Source organism: Choloepus didactylus, chromosome 21, assembly GCF_015220235.1.
Source record: "Choloepus didactylus isolate mChoDid1 chromosome 21, mChoDid1.pri, whole genome shotgun sequence".
Lineage (NCBI taxonomy): Eukaryota > Metazoa > Chordata > Mammalia > Pilosa > Megalonychidae > Choloepus > Choloepus didactylus.
The window spans coordinates 10,217,198-10,237,841 of record NC_051327.1 but is presented as its reverse complement, the minus strand read 5'-3'; the positions used below and the strand labels follow the sequence as shown (position 1 = coordinate 10,237,841).

The 20,644-nt window shown below is 44.9% G+C and overlaps 2 protein-coding genes across 4 annotated transcripts in view; both read left to right on the top strand.

Annotated features, from left to right (window-relative positions):
- The first annotated feature begins 9,095 nt into the window (after positions 1-9,095).
- CHCHD2 (coiled-coil-helix-coiled-coil-helix domain containing 2) lies at positions 9,096-12,569 on the top strand. The gene is made up of 4 exons (XM_037813678.1): positions 9,096-9,299; positions 10,661-10,910; positions 11,682-11,838; positions 12,264-12,569. The coding sequence occupies exons 1-4, from the start codon at positions 9,250-9,252 to the stop codon at positions 12,272-12,274; spliced, it is 468 nt and encodes a 155-aa protein (XP_037669606.1). The 5' UTR covers positions 9,096-9,249; the 3' UTR covers positions 12,275-12,569.
- Positions 12,570-12,705: 136 nt separating this feature from the next.
- Positions 12,706-20,644, top strand: part of PHKG1 (phosphorylase kinase catalytic subunit gamma 1) — a 14,543-nt gene continuing 6,604 nt past the window's right edge. The window contains exons 1-4 of one of the 3 annotated variants that reach the window (XM_037813675.1): positions 12,706-14,947; positions 17,476-17,589; positions 18,161-18,317; positions 18,735-18,784. In XM_037813675.1, coding sequence (XP_037669603.1) covers positions 17,507-17,589; positions 18,161-18,317; positions 18,735-18,784 — 290 coding nt within the window. In that variant the 5' untranslated portion in view covers positions 12,706-14,947; positions 17,476-17,506. Of the gene's footprint in view, positions 14,948-15,051; positions 15,114-17,475; positions 17,590-18,160; positions 18,340-18,729; positions 18,785-20,644 lie in introns of those variants that run through there. The other 2 variants (XM_037813673.1, XM_037813674.1) reach the window with 2 other exon arrangements.

Genomic DNA, 20,644 nt, shown 5'->3' with positions numbered 1-20,644 from the left:
GTGTCTAAAGACATGTATATCACATATTAGCACTACAAATATAAATAAGTGTTTGTATGATATGCTTCTAAGGTATGACACTGGTACAAAGAGTTAACAACAGAGCAGTATATGGAAAAACTACCCATCTTACAGATATTTCATAGGAATACTGTGCCAGTTTGAATGTATTATGTCCCCCCAAACCCCATTATCTTTGATGTAATCTTGTGTGGGCAGATGTATCAGTTTTGATTAGATTGTGATTCTTTTGAGTGTCTCCATGGAGATGTGCCCCACCCAACTGTAGGTGATAACTCTGATGAGATAATTTCCATGGAGGCATGGCCCCACACATTCAGGGTGGGCCTTGATCAGTGGAGCCATATAAATGAGCTGATGGGCAGAGGGAACTCAGTGCAGCTGTGAGTGACATTTTGAAGAGGAGCTACAGTCAAGAGGGACACTTCGAAGAATGCACAGGAACTGAGAGATGAGCTGCAGATGATGGGACAGTTTGAAGACAGCCATTGAAAGCAGACTTTAGCTCTGGAGAAGCTGTGAGAGGAAAAACACCCCAAGAGCAAATAAGAGCGACATTTTTGAGGAACTGCAGCCTAGAGAGGAATGTCCTTGGAGAAAGCCATTTTGAAACCAGAACTTTGGAGCAGACACCAGCCATGTGCCTTCCCAGCTAACAGAGGTTTCCTGGACACCATTGGCCATCCTCCAGTGAAGGTACCCAATTGCTGATGTGTTTACCTTGGACACTTTATGACCTTAAGACTATAACTGTGTAACCAAATAAACCCCCTTTTATAAAAGCCAATCCATTTCTGGTGTTTTGCATTCTGGCAGCATTAGCAAACTAGAACAAATACCTTACCAGTACTACAGTAATAATAGGGATGAATAATTAGGAGCTGATAAGAGCTTTGGAATTTTTGTGTTATGATAATTGTTTTAAAATTGAGAGTGATGATGATTGTACAACTAAGTGAAGATAATGTGAGATACTGATTGTTTACCTTGGACAGAATATATGCTATGTGAAATTAGGAACCCCCTACTTAGATAGTCAAGCCCTCGATCTGGAAGCTTGCTCTTGGGAAACTTACTAAGCCTTCCAATAATTATGCCTAAGAGGCACCTCCAGAGATCCTCTTTTGGTGCTCAGATGTGGCCTTTCTCTCTCTAATCCCAACTTGGCAAATAAATCCATTAACTTCCGCCCCTACGTGGGACATACTCCCTGGCAATGTGGGACATGACTCCCAGGATTGAAATGCCTGGCCCTGGCATTGAGGGATTGAAAATGCCTTCTTGACCAAAAGGGGGGAAAGAAATGTAACAAAATAAGGTTTCAGTGGCTAAGAGATTTCAAATAGAGTTGACAGGCTATCTTGGAGGCTATTCTTATGTGAGTTCCAGCTAGATATCCCAAATGGCCACAGTGTGTCAAGCCATAACCAACAGTAGTCCCAAAATACCTAGGACCCTATCTGAGACTCTATGAAGTTTTACTCACTAAGTTTATTTCTCAGAAACTTAAATCCACCAGAGTGTTCCTATGCCAGACAAGTGCTAAAACCCAGAGGCAACAGCCTCTTTAAGAATATCAACCAGATGCAGCCCCCTTCCCCATAATGTCAACACCCCTTTTTAATATGAACAAGTTAGGGTGGTCATTGCCTAAACACCTGTTCTAGTTTACTAATCCTGCTGGAATGCAAAACACCAGAAATGGATTGGCTTTTATAAAAACGGTTTATTTGGTTACACAGTTACATTCTTAAGGCCATAAAGTTTCCATCAACAAAGGGTACCTTCACTGGAGAAAGGCCATTGGCATCTGGAAATCCTCTGTTAGCTGGGAAGGCATGGGGCTGGCGTCTGCTTGATCCCAGGTTGCGTTTCAAAAGGGCTTTCTCCAAAATGTCTGCATCAGCTTCCAATGGCCGTCTTCAAAATGTCTCTCAACTCCAGCTCGCCATGAGCTCCTTGTGTCTGAGCTTACATACTGCTCCAGTAAAGTAACAAGGCCCATACTGAATGGGCGGGGCCACGCCTCCATGGAAATTATCCAATCAGAATTATCTCCTACAGTTGGGTGGGTCACATCTCCATGGACACTGAACCAATAGGTTCCAACCCATTCCAGACTAATATATCTGCCCCCACAAGAATGCATTAAAGAATATGGCTTTTTCTGGGGGACATAATATATATCAACCAGCACAACACCCCTGAAGATCAAGAAAGCGATTGAATGAGAGGAAGGTGTAGAAACAGACAAGATAGGATTTAACGAAGGATTACTAATACTGAATCTTTCTAAAAATATATATATATATATTTGTGTGTTTTTTAGTTGCTAGGGTATTAGAATAGCCAGAAAGAAATAATTGAAATTGTGCAACTGTAACCCACATTCTTTGAAATTTGCTCTATAGCTACTCATTAAAAATTATACTTTGAAAGTTATCACCTTTATGTATGTATCTTATATTTCACAATAACTGAATCTGTGGAACTGTAACCCATAACATTCTTTGAAATTAACTAGATAACTACTTGTTAAATCAAAGTTTGAAACTCATCACCTTTCTGTATATATGTTATACATTACACTGAGGAATTAACTGAAATTGTGGAACTGTAACCCATAACTTTCTTTGAAATTTGCTAACTACTTGTTAAATCATACTTTGAAAGTTATCACTGTTCTGTATATATTTAAATTTCACAATAAAAATGTGTGTATGTATATATATATGTATATATGTGTATGTATATATATGTATATATATATGTGTGTATGTATATGTATATATAGTCATGCTCATGGATTGGAAGACATAATATCATTAAGATGCCAGTACTACCCAAAGCAATTCACAGATTTAACTCAATCCCAGTAAAAATTCCAACAGCCAACAAAAAGACAAATATCCAAATTAAAAATGGAAAAAAGAATTGAATACATATTTCTCCAAAGAAGATATACAAATGGTCAATGAAAAGATGCTCAATGTCATTAGCCATCAATGAAATGCAAATCAAAACCAGAATGAGTTAACATTTCAGAACCACTATGAAAAAATAACAAAATATTTTTGGAAAGGATGTGGAGAAATAGGAACACTCGTTCATTGTTGGTAAGAATGTAAAACAGTGCAGTCACTAAGGAAAACAGTTTGGCAGTCACTCAGAAATTTAAGTACAGAATAACTATATGATCTGGCAATTCCACTTTTAGGTATATATCCCAAAGAATTGGTACAAATGCACCACACCAATGCTAAGGGTCAATAATAGTGGGGGATAAAATGTTTAACCTAAAAAAAAAAGGAATGAAGTACTAATACATGCCACTACATGGATGAACCCTGAACCCTGAAGACATGTTGAGTGAATATAAGTCAGATGCAAAGAGACCGATTGTATGATTCTATTTACATGAAATAGCTAGAATATACAAATGCATAGAGACAGAAAGTAGAGTACACATTATCAGGGGTGGACCGGAGGGGGAATGGGGAGTTAATGCATAATGAACACAGGTTAAGTGTTTGAGGTTATGGGAAAGTTCTGTTAATGGATGGTGGTCAGGGTAGCAAAACCCTGTGAATGTGATTAATCCCACTGAATGGTACATTTGGGAGTGGTTGAAATGGGAAAGTTCATGTTGTGTATCTGCTTCCACAATTTAAGGAAAAAAAGAGCAACTAAAGAGATAATGACAATTGAAGGCAGTAAGTGCTTCTGGACTGGATCTAATAACAGAGAAGAAGCCAAAAAGGACATTATTGGGACACATAAAAAACTGAAATATAGACTGACAGCTTTATGTCAGTGTTCTTGAATTTGATAACTGTGGTTATATAAGTGAAATAGCCTTGTTCTTAGAAAATGTCCATGGAAGTATTATGTGTTCAAGGACCATGATGTATACAACCTATTCTCAAATGTTTAGAAAATTGATAGATAGGTGGATAGATAGATAGATAGATAGGATGATACAGCAAATGTGGCAAAATGTTAAGATTGATAGGTAGACCTGGGTTTCTGATGGATATATTGAAGTTCTTTGGGTTTTTGTATAATTTTTGCAACTCTTCTGTAAATTTGATATTATTTCAAACTAAAGAGTTTAGGGGGAAAATGAACTTCAAAAAAATATAAAAACATAATGTTCTAGCTTGCTAATGCTGCTGGAATGCAAAATACCAGAAATGGATTGGCTTTTATACAGGGGGTTTATGTGGTTACACAGTTACAGTCTTAAGGCCATCAAGGGTCCAAGGTAACGCATCAACAATCGGGTACCTTCACTGGAGGATGGCCAATGGTGTCCGGAAAACCTCTGTTAGCTGAGAAGGCACATGGCTGGCATCTACTCCAAGTTCTGGTTTCAAAATGGCTTTCTCCCAGGACATTCCTCTCTAGGCCACAGCTCCTCCTCAAAATGTCATTCTCAGTTGCTCTTGGAGGCGTTTGTCCTGTCTTAGCTTCTCCGGAGCAAGAGTCTGCTTTCAACGGCCGTCTTCAAACAGTTTCTCATCTGCAGCTCCTCTCTCAGCTCCTGTGCATTCTTCAAAGTGTCCCTGTTGGCTGTAGCAAAGCTTGCTACTTCTGTCTGAGCTTACATAGTGCTCTAGAAAACTAATCGAGGCCCATGCTGGATGGGCAGAGCCACACCTCCATGGAAATTATCCAGTGAAAGATCTCACTCACAGTTGAGTGATCACATCTCCATGGAAACATCCAATCAAAAGTCTCCAACCCAATCAACACCAATGTTTCCTGCCCACACAAGACAGCAAAGATAATGGTGTTTGGGGGGACATAATACATTCAAACTGGCACACATACCATCCATACTTTTTTTTTTTTTATTAAATTCAGTTTTATTGAAATACATTCACACACAATACAATCATCCATGATATACAATCCACTGTCCACAGTATGATAACATAGTTATGCGTTCATCACCACAATCTATCTCCGAACACTTTCCTTACATCAGAAAGAACCAGAAGAAGAATAAAAACTAAAAGTGAAAAAAGAACACCCAAATCATCCCCCCATCCCACCCCATTTGTCCTTTAGTTTTTATCCCCATTCCTCCACTCATCCATACACTAGATAAAGGGGGTGTGATCCACAAGGTCTTCACAATCACACTGTCACCCCTTGTAATCTACATTATTATATAATTGTCTTCAGGAGTCCAGACTGCTGGGTTGGAGTTTGGTAGTTTCAGGTATTTACTTCTAGCTATTCCAATACATTAAAGCCTAAGAGGTGTTATCTATATAGTGCATACGAATGTCCACCAGAGTGACCTCTCGACTCCGTTTGTAATCTCTCAGCCACTGAAACTATTTCGTCTCATTTTGCATCCCCCTTTTGGTCAAGAAGATACTCTCAGTCCCACGATGCCGGGTCCACATTCATCCCCGGGAGTCATACTCTGCGTTGCCAGGGAGATTTACACCCCTGGGAGTCGGATCCCACGTAGGGGGGAGGGCAGCGAGTTCACCTGTTGAGATGGCTCAGTTAGAGAAGGGCAGAGAGTTCACCTGTTGAGATGGCTCAGTTAGAGAGAGAGAGGGCCACATCTGAGCAACAAAGAGGTACTCAGGGGGAGACTCTTAGGCACCATTACATACAACTTTAGACTCTCCTTTGTGGTAATGAGCTTCATAAGGGCAAGTCCCTTGCTCGAGGGCTCAGCACATCAAACCGCCAGTCCCAATGTTTGTGACAACATCAACACCTGTCCAGGTGAGGATGTCCAACACATCCGCACCTTCCCCCAGATCCTTGGGGCTGGGGAGGGGGAGGCTGTAAATATGTTTTTTATTATCTGCCCAAATTACTCTAGGATGTGTCACTATTTCACTCCAGCCTATACTAACCTACCGTATCTCACTTCCTATTCAAAGTTCCATGCAATTGTGGTGTTTGAACAAATCGACTGTAGAGTTGTACCGTTTAGAAAATTTAGATCCTGTACCAAATAGATATCTATTCCCTTGGTCTCATATGAAAGTTGAAGTTTTAAAACACAATCAGTTTCAACCTTTATCCTTTGGCCTGGCTTGCCCTGGTCTTAACCAGACCTGCTTCATTCATATCACTAATTGAAGTCACCATCCATACTCTTTTGTAACTTCCTTCACTTAATATATTGTGAACTCAAATTTTGTTTTATAACTTTTTAAATAGCTGCATAATAATTTTCATATGTATGTATTATAACTTATTTAACTAGTTCTACATTGTACAACATTTAGGTTGTTTACAGGTTTTCCCTATTTTATACATTTTGTTAAATTCACATCCTTATAGCTGATTTCCACATTCATTCTGTTACTTAAATTCTTAAATTCCTGTAAGTGGAATTTCTGGAACAGAGTTCACATAATCTTAAAACATCTAAGATGTACTACCAAATTTGAGCAACAGAATTTTTACTGCAATCAAGAGCCCATGCAGCCAAATGTCTTAACTATAAAAATGCCTGTGAGAATTCTTTATTCAAATTTTGATATCACCATAAGTGAATTTGTTGAGAATGACTGAAACTGTTAATATAAATTTTACTGAAGAGTAAATTTTACATTTATCCCAGGAAACTACAAATGATATGTAGCACAATTCTGGTATTTTTCAATTCTTTTTTTTTTTTAACACATATTCTTAATTTGTTTCTTAAATAAAGGTAATACATTAACCTCTATTTTGGTGTGGGGGGGTATTCATACAAAATCCAAAAGAATAAAATGTTATACAATGATACAACTTGGATGAAATGAACCTTGCACACATCATCCTGAGTGAAATAAGTCAGACACACAAGCACAAATATTGTATAACATCATTTAAATGAAATGACTAGAATATACAAATTCATAGAGACAGACTAGATTACAGGTTATCAAGGGTGAGCTGGGAAGAGAGTTGGGGATTGGGAGTTAATGTTTGATGGGTACAGTTTCTGTTTGGGGGCATGGACAAATTTTGGTAATGGATGGTGTCAATGGTAGCACAACATTGTGACTGTAATTAATACCACTGAATTTTATGTTGTATATATGTTATCATAATAAAAAAGTGTCTATCGTAAGTTATAGTCATAGAAAAAAAAAAAGGTGTACAATGAAAGTTCTAACCCTGTGCCACAGTTACCCAGGTCTACTTCCTGAAGGCAACCAACATTATCAGCTGCAGATACTTTATGCATATACAATATGGTCTTTTTCTCTCCATTTTACGTGAATAATAGCACAGCCTACTCAATTCTGCCCCCCCCCTTTTTTTTTCTCTTGAAAGTTTATCTTGGAAATAATTGCATATCAATATATAGCTTTCCTCATTCTTTTTTTTCTTTTTTTTTTTTTTTTTGGTTTAACAATGGAAATTTATCGGCTCATGGTTTCAAAGGCTAGATGCTCGGAGACGCTCAGAGACGCAGAAAGAAAGATGTCTGGAGATGCTACACTAAGAGACAAAGCCCAGAGTTCACCCTGGAGAAGCTAAGAGAGGACCCCCAGACACTTAGAAAGAAACGCCCCAGGAGAACCAAGCAGAGAGCTGAGAGAAGCTAAGAGAGACAGCATTCCAGAGACATTTTGGAGAAAGCCATTTTGAAATGCAACCTGGAAACAAAGGACCAGCAGACGCCAGCCACGTGCATCCCAGCTGACATATTATGTGACTATACATAATTTATTTTACTAGTATTCTATTGAGAATTTAGGTTGTTTCTGATCTTTTACTCTCATAAAATAACCTTGTACATCTAATAGTCCCTCTTAATTTAGAAATTAATGACTTAGCCAAGTATAATTAAAATAATCTCTGTTTTGGTCTGGATTCCTTTCTTTCTTAAACTGTCCAAAGTTTTACTCATGCCAAGATGTGTCTCGTGCCAGGATGTGTCTTTCACAAGGCTGCTTTTCTCCAACTCTGCTTATGAATTATCCAAAGGCAAGTACAAAGTCTTACCATCTGTGAAGTTCGAATTCCTTCAAGAAGCTCTGTAAAAATAACAATTTTTTGTTTTTCACAAAAGGGTTTTGCATTACTTACCCCCTCTATTCCTCCAACATTCTGCAGTTGTTGGAACATAGAAGGGTTGTTTTAAATTCTACTTCTGGTGGAAGGGGAAAATTCTTGAAAGACATCCAAGCAGAAATGGAGGTTCCATCTCTGCTTCCTCTTTTTCAAAAATCTCACCCCAACCCCAAGTATTTTACCATGAAGCCACCTATGAAACGCCACTAGCCAACTTTTCCCCCTCTGCAGCGACTCTAAAATGTTACTGTTAAAGCACTTCACACCAAATAATACCAAAGCACAGCTCCCTGGGGCTTATGCCATTGCTGTTCCCTCGGATGCCTGGAATGCTCTTATTCTTGATAACCACAGGGCTTGCTCCCACTTTCTCAAGGACTCTGGTCAAATGCTATCTCTTCAAAGAGGTCTGCCCTGACCAATTGCTAACCTCCCATCCCCCTTATCCTGCTTTTTCTTCATACCACCACCACCTGATTTATCTTTTTGAATAGTATCCTAATTCTGGGCACAAGTTATATATTTAAGCAAGGGGGTTGAAAATATATAGTAATCCATAAATGTAAGGCATTATTACTATCTGAATTTAATTTTCGACTGGATTCAGAGACAAAAGAGAGAATTACAAATACAAAAAAAAATCAGCTGTCATTCCCTGCCTAAAAATTTCAATTTTCTTTGTTCAGTTCATATTACAGTCCACGTTGTGCCTCAAAAAAAATACTTGCTCAAATAAGTGGCTAAATGCTGAGAAGGTTAAGTAACTTGCCCAAGGTGCACTGGCGGTCAAACCAGAGATCTGATAAGGTTGCACTTAACCTACCACATTAGTAATACAAAGTGTGAAGAAAGCAGTAGCCAACCGCCTTACGAAACATATCGCTAGCGTTTCCGACTCATTTTATGACTGCAGAAGATATGCTAGGTAACCACAGGAACTTCCGGGTTTCTAAACAACCTTGGCGCCAGCTCATGACGCTAACGCGTACGACGAGGCGCCCTGCTTACGTCATGCTCTCCCAGTGACCTTCACGGCCCGCAGGGAAGGCCTCAGACTGCGCACTGATTGGCCGCGTGCTAAGGCTGGCTTTGCCTTCCGTCTTCTCTGCTTCTCCGCAGAAGCCTCTGGGCTCGCTTCTCGGACTTTCACCCATCTAGAAGCGGAGCCGCCGCGTACTTGTGATGCCGCGTGGAAGCCGAAGCCGTACTTCACGCATGGCCCCTCCAGCCAGGTGGGGACAGTTGTAGGGTTTGGGGCCTAGGCGCCGGTGGCCGGACACTGCAGCCGTCGTGACGCAGGGGGAGGCCGCGCTAGGCCGAGGCGTCGGCTGGGGAAGGCCGCGGGAGGGGGAGTTCAGGCCGGGTCTGAGGCGTGGGCCGCCCTCGGGCGGACACCGTGCTGGGCCCGGCAAGCTGGTTGGGAGTAGGCGACCCCCACATTTCGGTAGATGTCCCGTTAGTGGCTTAATTATATATGTAGGTATCTGTGAATTATTACTTAAAATGCTTTAGGTCAGTGCTTATTATAAATAGTTGTAACCGGCAAATTATAAAAAAAGTGGACTTTTATAACTGAAAATCAGCGGAAACGTAAAAAATAACAAAAATACAATGTAAAAGAAAGGTAATATTATTGGGAAAATAACATTTCAATACGTTGAATAATCATTGAGCATCCATGCTTAAAATGTGTTTCTGTAGCATATAGGTACAATAAAAGTGTTTAGCCATAAAAAGGAATGCAGTGCTGATACATGCTACAACATGGGTGAATCTTAAATACGTGATAGCTAATCCTTTTGTGACAAAAGGATTAATGTTGTTTGATTCCACTTACATGAGATACCTACACTAAGCAAGGAGTAAAAAGAGAATGTAGAGAGGTCACCGGGAGCTGGGAGGAGGTGGGTATTGGCAGTTACTTCTCAATAGGTTTCCGTTCCGGGTGATGGAAAAGTTTTGGTAATGGTTGGTGGTGATGGTAGCACAGTATTGTGACTGTAATTAATGCCACTGAATTGTACAAATAAAATGGTTAAAATGGTAAATTATGTATTTACATGTTACCACAATACAATTTTTTTAAAAATGTATTGCTGATTACACCTCATGATAACCGCAGAGGTAGATGTTACTCCTGTTTTGCAGAAGTAAGGAAATGGGAATAAGTGACTTGTCCAAGGTTGTGCCTCAGTTCATTGGAAAGCCAGGTTTCATACCTGGGTTTTCAAATTGCAAATTCAGGACATTAAGCACAGTACCACGTTGCTTCCCTAAATGCCTTGAAATTGGGACATCACAACAGCATACTCTCCCTCTCCTATTTTTTTCCTTAGCATTTAATACCATTTGACATATTTCACTTGTTTGATCCTTCAGTGAAATGTAAACTCCATGAAGGCAGAGATTTTTGTCTTTTGTTCACAGTTATATTCTCAGCACCTAGCATAAATAATGAGTATTTGTGTTTAATATTTGAAAAGATAATCCTGGGGATTATTTTAATATACAAGTTTGTTTTTCTTTAAGTTGATAATTTCCAAACCTGGTTTGGACTTGGGAACTTTGTAATTTGTGTTCTTTTCTTTCATAGCCGGGCCCCTCAGATGAGAGCTGTCCCCCGGCCAGCACCGGCAGCTCAGCCACCAGCGGCAGTCCCACCCTCTGCGGTTGGCTCACCTGCTGCTGCGCCCCGGCAGCCGGGTCTCATGGCCCAGATGGCAACCACTGCAGCTGGCGTGGCTGTGGGCTCTGCTGTTGGGCACACGCTGGGTCATGCCATCACTGGGGGCTTTGGTGGAGGGAGCAGTGCTGAGCCCGCAAGGCCCGACATCACTTACCAGGTAAGATTTTAGGCAGCATTGCCCTTCCATAGGTGTGTTTTATAAGAAAACCTCCTCATTTGTAAGTTCTTTGTGTCTTTAAGGAGCTATATTTAAATTTAGAATTCACCATACTGTTAGCAGAAAGTGGGTTATCCAAAGCCACATTTGGTGGTTGAGTTAGTGCCTTAGGCCAGCATCAAAAAGTACTGCACAAATCATACTTCTTCCCAGGGAGTAGAATTGTAGCAGTCCGCCCTGACTCGTAAAACAGCCATTTCTCCCTTGTTTTAAATGTTTTAACTGTGACTTCTTACTAGTCTATTCTCATTCTCAATTAAGGGTTCAGAAATTTATAATGGCTGTATGCCCTGTGATCTCTTTACCTCATGTCTGCCACTACCCCTCTTTCGGAGGTTTGTGGATTAGCGTGGCTATATACTCTGTCATATTTCTGGTATGCTTGAAATTCTCGTCCATCTATTTTTCTCGTAATAGTCCAGTTATTCTCTGTGAAGCTTCACTTTAGAGACGCCCAGATAACCGTTTCACCTTATTTGCATCTTTGTTTTTGAATCTTTTGATTACAACTGTAATTTTGTTAAGATCATTTGCTTCCTGACTTTAAAATTTTTCACTTACCATATTGTTACATTATAGATGAAACCTTTAATTTGCATCTGGTTCTAATTCTGTTTCACAAGTTAACCTCAAAGACAGTGGACACAGCTCTTTGTCTAGGTGTAGATGTGATTTCCTTTCTTAATCGTCTTGCATGTTTTGCTTTTGCAGGAGCCACAGGGAGCTCAGCCAGCATACCAGCAGCAGGAGCAGTTTGGCCCTTGCCACTATGAGATGAAACAGTTTTTGGAGTGTGCCCAGAATCAGAGTGACCTTAAGCTTTGTGAGGGTTTCAGCGAGGTGCTGAAGCAGTGCAAATTTGCAAATGGTAGGTGATTTATCAAGCCATGAATGAAATCACATTTACTAAATTCAGTGAATGGTACTTCCTGGAGCCTATAGAATTTGGGGTTCTCTGTTTAATAAATTAAACAGACAAGTTAGAGATTTTGTTTAAATTCCAAATCTTATAACAAGAAGCTGGCCTAGAGGTTTCTAGTCATTATCTTAAGCTTTTACCAGTTGTGTTCTGAATCTGATTTTGCCTCAGACTGTCCCTAGAAGCACATGTGCTCTATCTTTTCTCAGTTGTGGTAAGTGTAGAATTGAAGTTTTGTTGGTTGAGGATGCCTTTAATAGCTTTCGAAGGAAATCCGTAACCTTGGACTGTTGTCCCTCCTTTCATAATTTGGAAGGCTTCTGTTTTGTTGAATTTATGCAGCTAACTTCTAAATTTACCTTTTCTGTTTGCAGGATTAGCCTAATCAAGAAGTTGAAAATGAAGAAATGGAAAATCTGTGCTCATGACCAAGTTAATTTAGAGTAAAACAATAATTGATAGTGAAAGTATAAAGTGTAAAACCACCAGTTAAACCTCTTCTCTATTATTAATAGCTTCCTTGCTTCAGAATCACAAAGGAAGAGGGTATTATTATTATATAGAAGTTCATTGAGATGATGTAGAGTTTGGGCTGTACAGTTGGTTGTGTGGCCTCTTTAAACCAGCTGCTGTGATATTATTATCTGTGAACTAATTAAAATAAAGTGATTTTCTTCCAAGGTATAGTATCTTTTAAGTTAAAGGTCACCAGTTGGTTAAGGAATATGAATGCAGACTCAATATACTCATTTCACAAAACTGTCTCACCATGTCTTTGAAGCTCATCTAGTCTGCTATCTCTGGATGTTAAATGAGCATCAACCCAAAGGACCTGGCAGAGCTCCCTGAGGAGCTTTTGTAGAGCAATTAGTTGTGTAAAGAATGACTCACTAGCGAACATGCTACTCGTTAAGAAAGTTCGAAGGGTTACAGGTTTTGGGGAACCAGTATTCCATAAAGTGAGCAGGAACAGAAAACTTAATTTAGAATACTGGGTGTTCTAATCAAGTGACTGATGGAACATGGAACTAGACCCCATTACGTGAGCGGATTCCCTGTGGCCAGGTCAGGACTACTTGTCTCTGCTCCCCTAGTAGATCAGGTTAATTGTCTGGAGATAAAAACTGTTTTCCTGATACAGGCAGTTCCTCTGCAGGTGTTTTTCTTCTAAGGCATACCTTCTACCTAGAATACCCACAAAAGAGCTGGAGCTGCATTTACCCACCCCATGTTGTCTTAAGGGGATGGATTCAACTGGGATGAGGAGTGATGTTTCTTTTTCTTAAATGAATCCACATCAATCCCTCCCAGAGCTCAAAATTTTCATTCACTTCTAGGAGCTTACCTCCAGCCTACATTTGGCTCTGCAGTTTTCCCAGTCTCCGATGTACTTTTATAGATTCTGTTACCTGAATTTCAGAGACCTCCATTACTACAGGTGAATGAGCTGCTGCTGAATGAGTTATCTCATGTCCTCAGCTGTGTTCTTGGAGTGTCCCACTCCGCACCTCATCTCTCAGTTCCTGAAAAGGGCCAAGACTCCCTTTCTGAAGAACTTGAATGACCTCAAAGAGTTCACCCACAACCAGTGGGCTCCTTGGCCCTTTCAGAAGGCTCAGGACCTCCAAGAGTGCACAGTTATTGCTCAGGTGCCCCTTATGTCTGAGGCATGCATGTGGGGTGGGTGCCCAGACAGTGAATCAGTGGATCAAAGAAAAACCAGTAACTGCGATAAAATACAACAGTCTGACTGACCTGCCTTTGCCCTGTGGGAGTGCTGGCTGCCCAGAGAAAGGCGTGGAATAATCTGCTGGATGCATTGGCCTGTTGCTCCAGGACCAGAAGGGATTTCATGATTCATTAAAAGTATAAACCAGCAATCAAATCGATAGCTTAGAATGAGGGGAACTGGGCCTATAAACAGGAAGTAAAAGGAGGAGATTGAGATGTTTTCATGCTTTGAGCCAGGTATTGCGTTTCATTAAGTTGGAAGCTCATACCCTGAAGTTCTCAACTCGTTTTCTATATAGCAATTCAGAAAAAATTCCCCGGAGTGAAAGATGGTCAGCATGACATGGAACATATGAAAGGACACTTGGACCCATGACATCTGGGGTTAGTGTCGGCATCTGGGCTCTCCTACTCAGTGACCTTGAGCAAGTCACATTAAATTGGGCTTAATATCAATTTTGAGGTCCGAGTGAGATCATGTCTGAAGAAGTTTATAAAATGCCAATCGGGTATTTGTGGGCTCAGCTGCTATGTGAAGCGCTGTATTACCCACCCCCAACTTGGAATATCAGGATAAGGGGTTTGAAAAAATGCTAGCTTTTAGAATGAAGGCGCAATAAAGAATGATTGTCTCCTGTGTGTTTGCAATTCCATCAATCCCTTAAGGAGTAATCCTGCTGGAGGACACTTTGTCCAAAGTCACACTCAGAGAATGGATTTACAGCCTGGTAAATTCCTGGAGCCCATGTGCTGCTCATGGCATGTGGAATTCCTCCTAACAGAAATGGCTGGCTGAAAACAAAAATGGGGTAAGGAGGGCGGATCAGTGGTTGATTCCTGTACGATGTAGAGCAATCACAGAATTGGGTTCCTGTGGCAGCCAGGGCTGCTGTTGAGCACAGGGTTGTTTCCCAGGGCCCTGCCCTGAGCGTACCCGGAAATCGCCCCAAGAGTAGCAAGTGTGTTCCCGGCAAGGCTGAATCCTGGAGGCCCAGTAGGCTCGTCACATGCTGCTGCTCTGCCTGGTTTCCCGTCCCCGAGCGTCCCTTACTTTCCGCCAGAGGTCGCTCCCTGGGAGCCTCGACCCCGAGCGCTCTTTGCTGCCCCTGCTGGAGCCTGGCCGGCGTCCCAGGTTTGCAGTTGTGGTTTATTTTTGGCACGTAAGGCTTTGGTCATCAAGTAGCAAAACCTGAAGGGATAGCTGCAAGACTGCAGGCTCTGTTGTCAGCTTGGGAAACGGCTCCATCCCTCTGCCGTCCCCTCTCCCCCAGGGGCTCCAGAACCGTTGGGATTCCTGCCCAGCTCTCTCAAGGGGAAGGAGATAACGGTGAGTAACGGGCCAGTGATGGACAAAAGCCAGGCGGCAGCTGGGCAGGGCAGGGTGTGGGGAAGAGAGAAACCCCAGATCCGTTAGGCCCGTTTCTCTTGCCTCTGAAGGCAGCCTGGATCCATGCAGGAGAATGGCCCCATGGCCTCTTGAAGCCTCCCTGGAGGTGAGTGGGGGGTGGGGGCCACAGAGAGTGGATCCCGTGGCTGTGGTTTTGGACTTTGAGTTTGGGGGAGAGGTGTTAATGTTCCATAAAGGACCAGGCCACCTACTTCCAGTTGGGAACCCTCTCCAAAGGGGTCTTGGGAAACGTATAAGGGTGCATTGGGGGCAGCTGGGGGCAGAGGCTCAAAGTTGGCCCCAAGTTAGGCCTCAGAGTAGGAGGATGGGGCAAAATAAACACTGCACCCCCCCCATCACCACCCCCACCAGGTGAAGTGAGTGCAGCCAGACTCAGCCCAACTGGTAGTGCCAGGGGACAGAGACCCCAGCCTGAGATGATACCCTGCTGTGATGGGGTGGGGTATGCCCTTTGCCTGCAGAGGGCTGAGGGGAGGGAGGACACACGCAGGGTGGGGCGGTCTGGGGCTGTCTAAGCTTGGGAAACGGCAGGTGGGGTCACAGGTGCTCATACTGGGGTCCTAAAAGGACCTGCTGGGAAATGGGCTTGTTTGCGTGAGACTCAGACACCCTGGCCTGGGTCCCAGTTGCCGCCTGGGGAAGAGGGAGCCTGTGCGGCGGCCCGCGCCTGTGCTGGCAGAGGAGGCTGTTGTTATTCGAAACCTCGCTCTGGTGACAAGGCATCTAGCAGTGAGGACACCAGGCCCTGAAGCAGCCAGCCTGAGTCCTGGGGCCTCCAGGGCTGCCATGTGTCCAGTCGGCAAACGGGTCACTTTGCCGGGCCAGGCCTTCGTAGGCCCAGAGGAGCAGGTGGCAGTGGGGCTGCAAGCAGCTCTGGCCCTGCTGAGTGCCAACTTGTTCTTGTTTCCTACCTGCCCCTGTTCCTGGTAGTGGATGATTTTCCCCATTTCTCAATCCTGCGTGAGGCAGGAGGAGTCCAGTTCCCAGGTGGCTGCTCTGTTCCCGAGGCAGGGCTGGCCAGCTGGGCCCCTGTGTGTCCCGTCCAGGCCCACCCTGCAGCAGGACCGCTTGGCTCCTTTCAGGGGCAGCACCTGCTGCATGCCTGCCCTGGGCGCCAAGGGCAGAGAAGGCTGAGGCAGGGTAGCTGCCCAGAGAAGATGACGCAGGGAGGGATGACGCGGTGACCAGGACTACAACTCACCCGTCAGCTCTGCATCCCTCAGAGCACCCGGCACAGTTCTTGGCAAAGTGCAGCGGTCGGCTCTGTGGGGGAACGAGCAAGTGGCTGTGAGTGTCCTGGCTGAGTGGGAATGAATGAGGAAGGAGCAGCGTGGCCAAGCAGGAAAGCATGTCCTGGAAGGAGGCATGTTTCAGGGTAGGACAGTTACAACTGGTGACATGGGGAGAGGCCAAAGGAGCCGCAGGTGAGGAAGATGAAATTGTAAACCTCATCTTTCCCGCAAGTGCTGAGAGCAGCCAGAGAAAGCGGGACTAGCGTCATATCTAGAGGAAATTCTGCAGAATTTCTCTGTGGGCCTTTCTAAAACCAAGGCTGTGCCGACCCCATCAGAGCTGACCGTGGGGCCTGATCTCCTGCCCTGGGCACAGCAGCATCTTGCAATGACAACATGACTGCAGGGAGCTGCCTGGTCACCTGGGGGTCATGGGAGTTTATAGCCATTGGGGAGAAGCCAGCCCGGCTCTTTCCAAAGCTCCAGGTAACTAAGTGAGGAGAGTCTGGAAGGAAGGAAAATGGTCATCTCTGGGGTCCAGAAAGAGGTGTGAAGCCAAAGTTAGCTGAGTTTTTATTCCACGAACACTAAATTTGTGAATATTTATTGTGGTAATAAATATATAACATAACATCTCCCATTTTAACTACGTGCCAGGATGCAGTTCAGTGGAGTTCGTCACGGTCACAGTGCTTGTGCTACCAGCACTGCCACCCATCATCCCAAACAGAAACTCTGCACCCATTGAGCTCTAATCCCCCACTCTCCACCCCGACCCCGGCCCCTGGTAACTTGTAATTTACTTTCTGTCTCTATGAATCTGCTTATTTTAGGTATTTAATAAAAGTGAAATCATGCAATTTTGGTCCTTTTGAATCTGGCTTATTTCACTTAGCATGATGTCTTCAAGTTTCATCCATGTTGCAGCAGGTAACAGAATTTCTTTCTCTTTATGGCTAAGTATCATTCCGTTGTATGGAGACACCACACTTTGTTTCTTCATTCATTGGTCGGTGGACACTTGAGTTGCTTCCACCCTCTGGCTGTTGTGAATCACACTGCTACGAATGTGAGTGTGTGCAAACCTTAATTTCGAGGATGCACTCTCGGCAGGCCCTGTGCCAGGAGACACAAAGATGAGAAATGGTTCCAGCCTTCAAGGGGCCAATCCCCTGAGTCAGGAGAGCTGACAGCTTCTTTCTGTTCCCCTCTCAGCCCTTCAGAGTTACCTCCTGAGGAGCTGAGCATGACCCGGGACGAGGCACTGCCAGACTCGTACTCTGCCCAGGGCTTCTACGAGAGTTATGAGCCCAAGGAGATCCTAGGCAGGTAAGGCAGCCCCGCCTCTGACCTGCTCTGCAGGTTACTATCCCGGGCTCCAGTAGGCTCAGCAGCTGGAGTTATCTCTGCTTGACCCTGAGTACCCACCCCACTTGCATCCCCAAAGCATTGCCCACTTGGAGAATCCGTCAGTTTGGGGGTCCTGCCTTCCTGATGTCAGGACTGATAAGGGGGGCATAAGAGTACCTTGTCCAGAGACTTCTCCCAGCAAAGAGCTCCCCAGGCACACCCTAACCCTACTGTAGGCAGTGTCAGGGGTCAGAGGGCAAGTTATGGCCCTTGGAGTGGACAGTTTCTTCCCTCCTGCTGAGGAATAGCATGGGACTATTCCAGAGACCTGAAACTGGGCTGGCTACTAGTCATCTCTGGGCTGCTCACTTTCCCTGTGCCTTGTCTCTTCATCCTACCATCCCCCAAAGCACACAGGGAGGTGGGGGGAAAGCATCAATCACCAGAAAAGGGCAAGACACATGTCCTGTGGCTGGACTGGGCACCCCTCAATCTGGGACCCTCCCCAGGGTGAGGGGCTGCTGGGACCATCTGTTCTCTGCTCCCGCAGGGGAGTTAGCAGTGTCGTCAGGCGCTGCATCCACAAGCCCACATGCAAGGAGTATGCCGTGAAGATCATCGACATCACCGGTGGGGGCAGCTTCAGCCCTGAGGAGGTGCAGGAGCTGCGAGAGGCCACGCTGAAGGAGGTGGACATCCTGCGCAAGGTCTCAGGGCACCCCAACATCAGTGAGTGATGACTCCAAAGCACAGTGGGCCTGCCACTCCATGATTCTGCCCTGACGACCCAGATCAGGGGGTGCGGCCCCACTGTGCAACTGCCCAGAACCAACTGGGATGCTTCTGCACCCTGAGGTTCCACCAGCCCCGTAGCTTTGGGACTCGACTGTGCCAGCCAGATAGAGGGGGTTCCAGGCAGGGGTGGGGATGGGTGCGGGTGGGGGAATAGCAGTTCAAAGTCCCTGGGCCTCCCTGGGTGGACAGCCTTTGAGCACCATCCTGATACCCATGCCCCAGCCTTTGACGTCCCCACTTCCACCTTAAACCCCTTGCCCCAGCCCCTGCTGCCCTGCCCAGGTGTCTCTGCTGTCTGACCCCAGCTGGCCATTTCCATTTCAGTACAGCTGAAGGACACTTATGAGACCAACACTTTCTTCTTCCTGGTGTTTGACCTGTAAGTATCCAGCCCTGGAGCTGGCCACACTCTGGGAGCCCCTCAAAGACCGTCCTCATGTGGCCCCCCACCCAGTGCTTCCCAGAGACCAGCAGCCAGCCCCCTGCACCATGGACACCAAACAGGTTGCAAATGCTTTAGACAGATCTGCCCTTGGGGTCAGGCTGCCAGGGTTTGAATCCTGGGACCACTTGGGGGCTGAATGATTCTTTGGGCATCGGTCTTCTCATCTGAATTATGGTGGTTATAGTAGGACTGAGGTGATGTTTAAATGAGACATTTACATGAAAAAGCTTAGCCTGGTGACTGGCACATTGATGATGATTGTTCACGCAATACTTATTCTAGGTGCTGAGGAGACTGCAGTGAGCAAGACAGACTAGGTCCCTGGCTTCATGTAATAATTTTCATGGGGAGTGGACAGAAAACAAAGACATGATATATGCACAGACTTAGGTACACATGTGCATACATAAAGCAGAGCGAGGGGAGAGAGGGATGCTTTAGATGGGGTGGTCGGGGAGGGCTGAGGCTGGGACCTGAGCAGACCTGGAGAAGAGCCTTCCAGGCAGAGGGAAGAGAGAGCGCGAGGACCCTGTGGCTGGGTGGGCGTGGCATGCGGCAGGCGGGGCCGGGAAGCCAGGGTGGAGGAGTGGAGCCAGCGTGTGGTAAGTGGTAGGACGCCAGGCAGGTGGTACCAACCGCCAGACCCTGCAGGGCGTCTTAGCCACGGCGAGGACTTTGGATTTTAAAATGCGAAGGGCAGCTGCTGGAGGGCCGAGGGCAAGAGGGTGCTGTGATCAGGTGCACCTGTAGAAAGGATCATGCTGGCCGTGCCCGGCTATCAGGAGGCAGCAGGGAAGACAGGGAGGCCAGCAGAATCCAGGGAGAGGCAGGCGGGGACGGCTCAGACCAGGGAGGCGTATGGCAGGGGGTTCAGAGGTGGAGCTCACATCATCATCATCTTCATCGTCATCGATGTCATCATTCCCCCCGTCACCCCCACTGGCTATGAGATGGGCTCCTTCCCACCCTTTGCAGGGTCCTAGGGACCGGCAGGCCCTTCAGCTCCTTTCTCTTCTCAAGAAAGGAAAGGCGATACCAACCACTCTGCCAGGCTCTGTGCTCTGTGAGCTGCGTGCCCAGACTTTTATCAGCATTTCCATTTGAAAAGGCTCCCGGAAGAGGGCGGGGTGGGGGTGGGGTGGGGTACTCTGCAGCCCCGTTGTGCTCTCCCCATAGAACCCAAATCTCTGGGCCGACGTCAATCACTGGCATAGGGGGTGCTTGTTTTCCACACATAACAGCTAATCTAGGAGCTCATTTTAGTTGAGAAAATTATTCAAGTAGACTTTGTATTGTTGGAACATTTCGTATTCCCACTATACTGAATATGTGCAGTATTATTGTACCTTAAGACAGTTTAACTTTGCATACGTGTACAATTAAACTGCCAGTTCCAAGGAGGCAGGAGCCTGGTGTGTACTTTGTACAGGTTGATCTATTTGCTGCTCTTGCTGTGGCTGCTAGCAAGTTCTCCTAGTGTCTTTCAAAGAGAATTAAAATGATAAAAACCGGATTCACACATTGCCTATTGGGAGCATGATACACATATCGTATAAAACAAGGTTTGCCTCTGAAAATTCTAGGTTGTCTCCCCAAATAGAACCCCCCACCCTCACCAGCTAAGCCCAAGGGTTTCCTTGCCTTTCTATGTGGCTGGCCAAATTCTTTGTTCTTCATTTTCTCCCTTTTTGCCCTGGAAATCCTACTGCTTTCCTGGTGAGTCCACCCTTTCCTATTTAAACAAGCGAGCCCTCCCAGAACCCTGCCAGACTTGACCAGCTGGAGCTGTCCCAA

Bases quoted from the DNA above. Each gene is read 5' to 3' on its own strand.
- CHCHD2 (XM_037813678.1), top strand. From the start codon at position 9,250: ATGCCGCGTGGAAGCCGAAGCCGTACTTCACGCATGGCCCCTCCAGCC. The intron at 9,300-10,660 runs GTGGGGACAGTT...TTTCTTTCATAG, and splicing joins CGCATGGCCCCTCCAGCCAG to CCGGGCCCCTCAGATGAGAG. The intron at 10,911-11,681 runs GTAAGATTTTAG...TTGCTTTTGCAG, and splicing joins GGCCCGACATCACTTACCAG to GAGCCACAGGGAGCTCAGCC.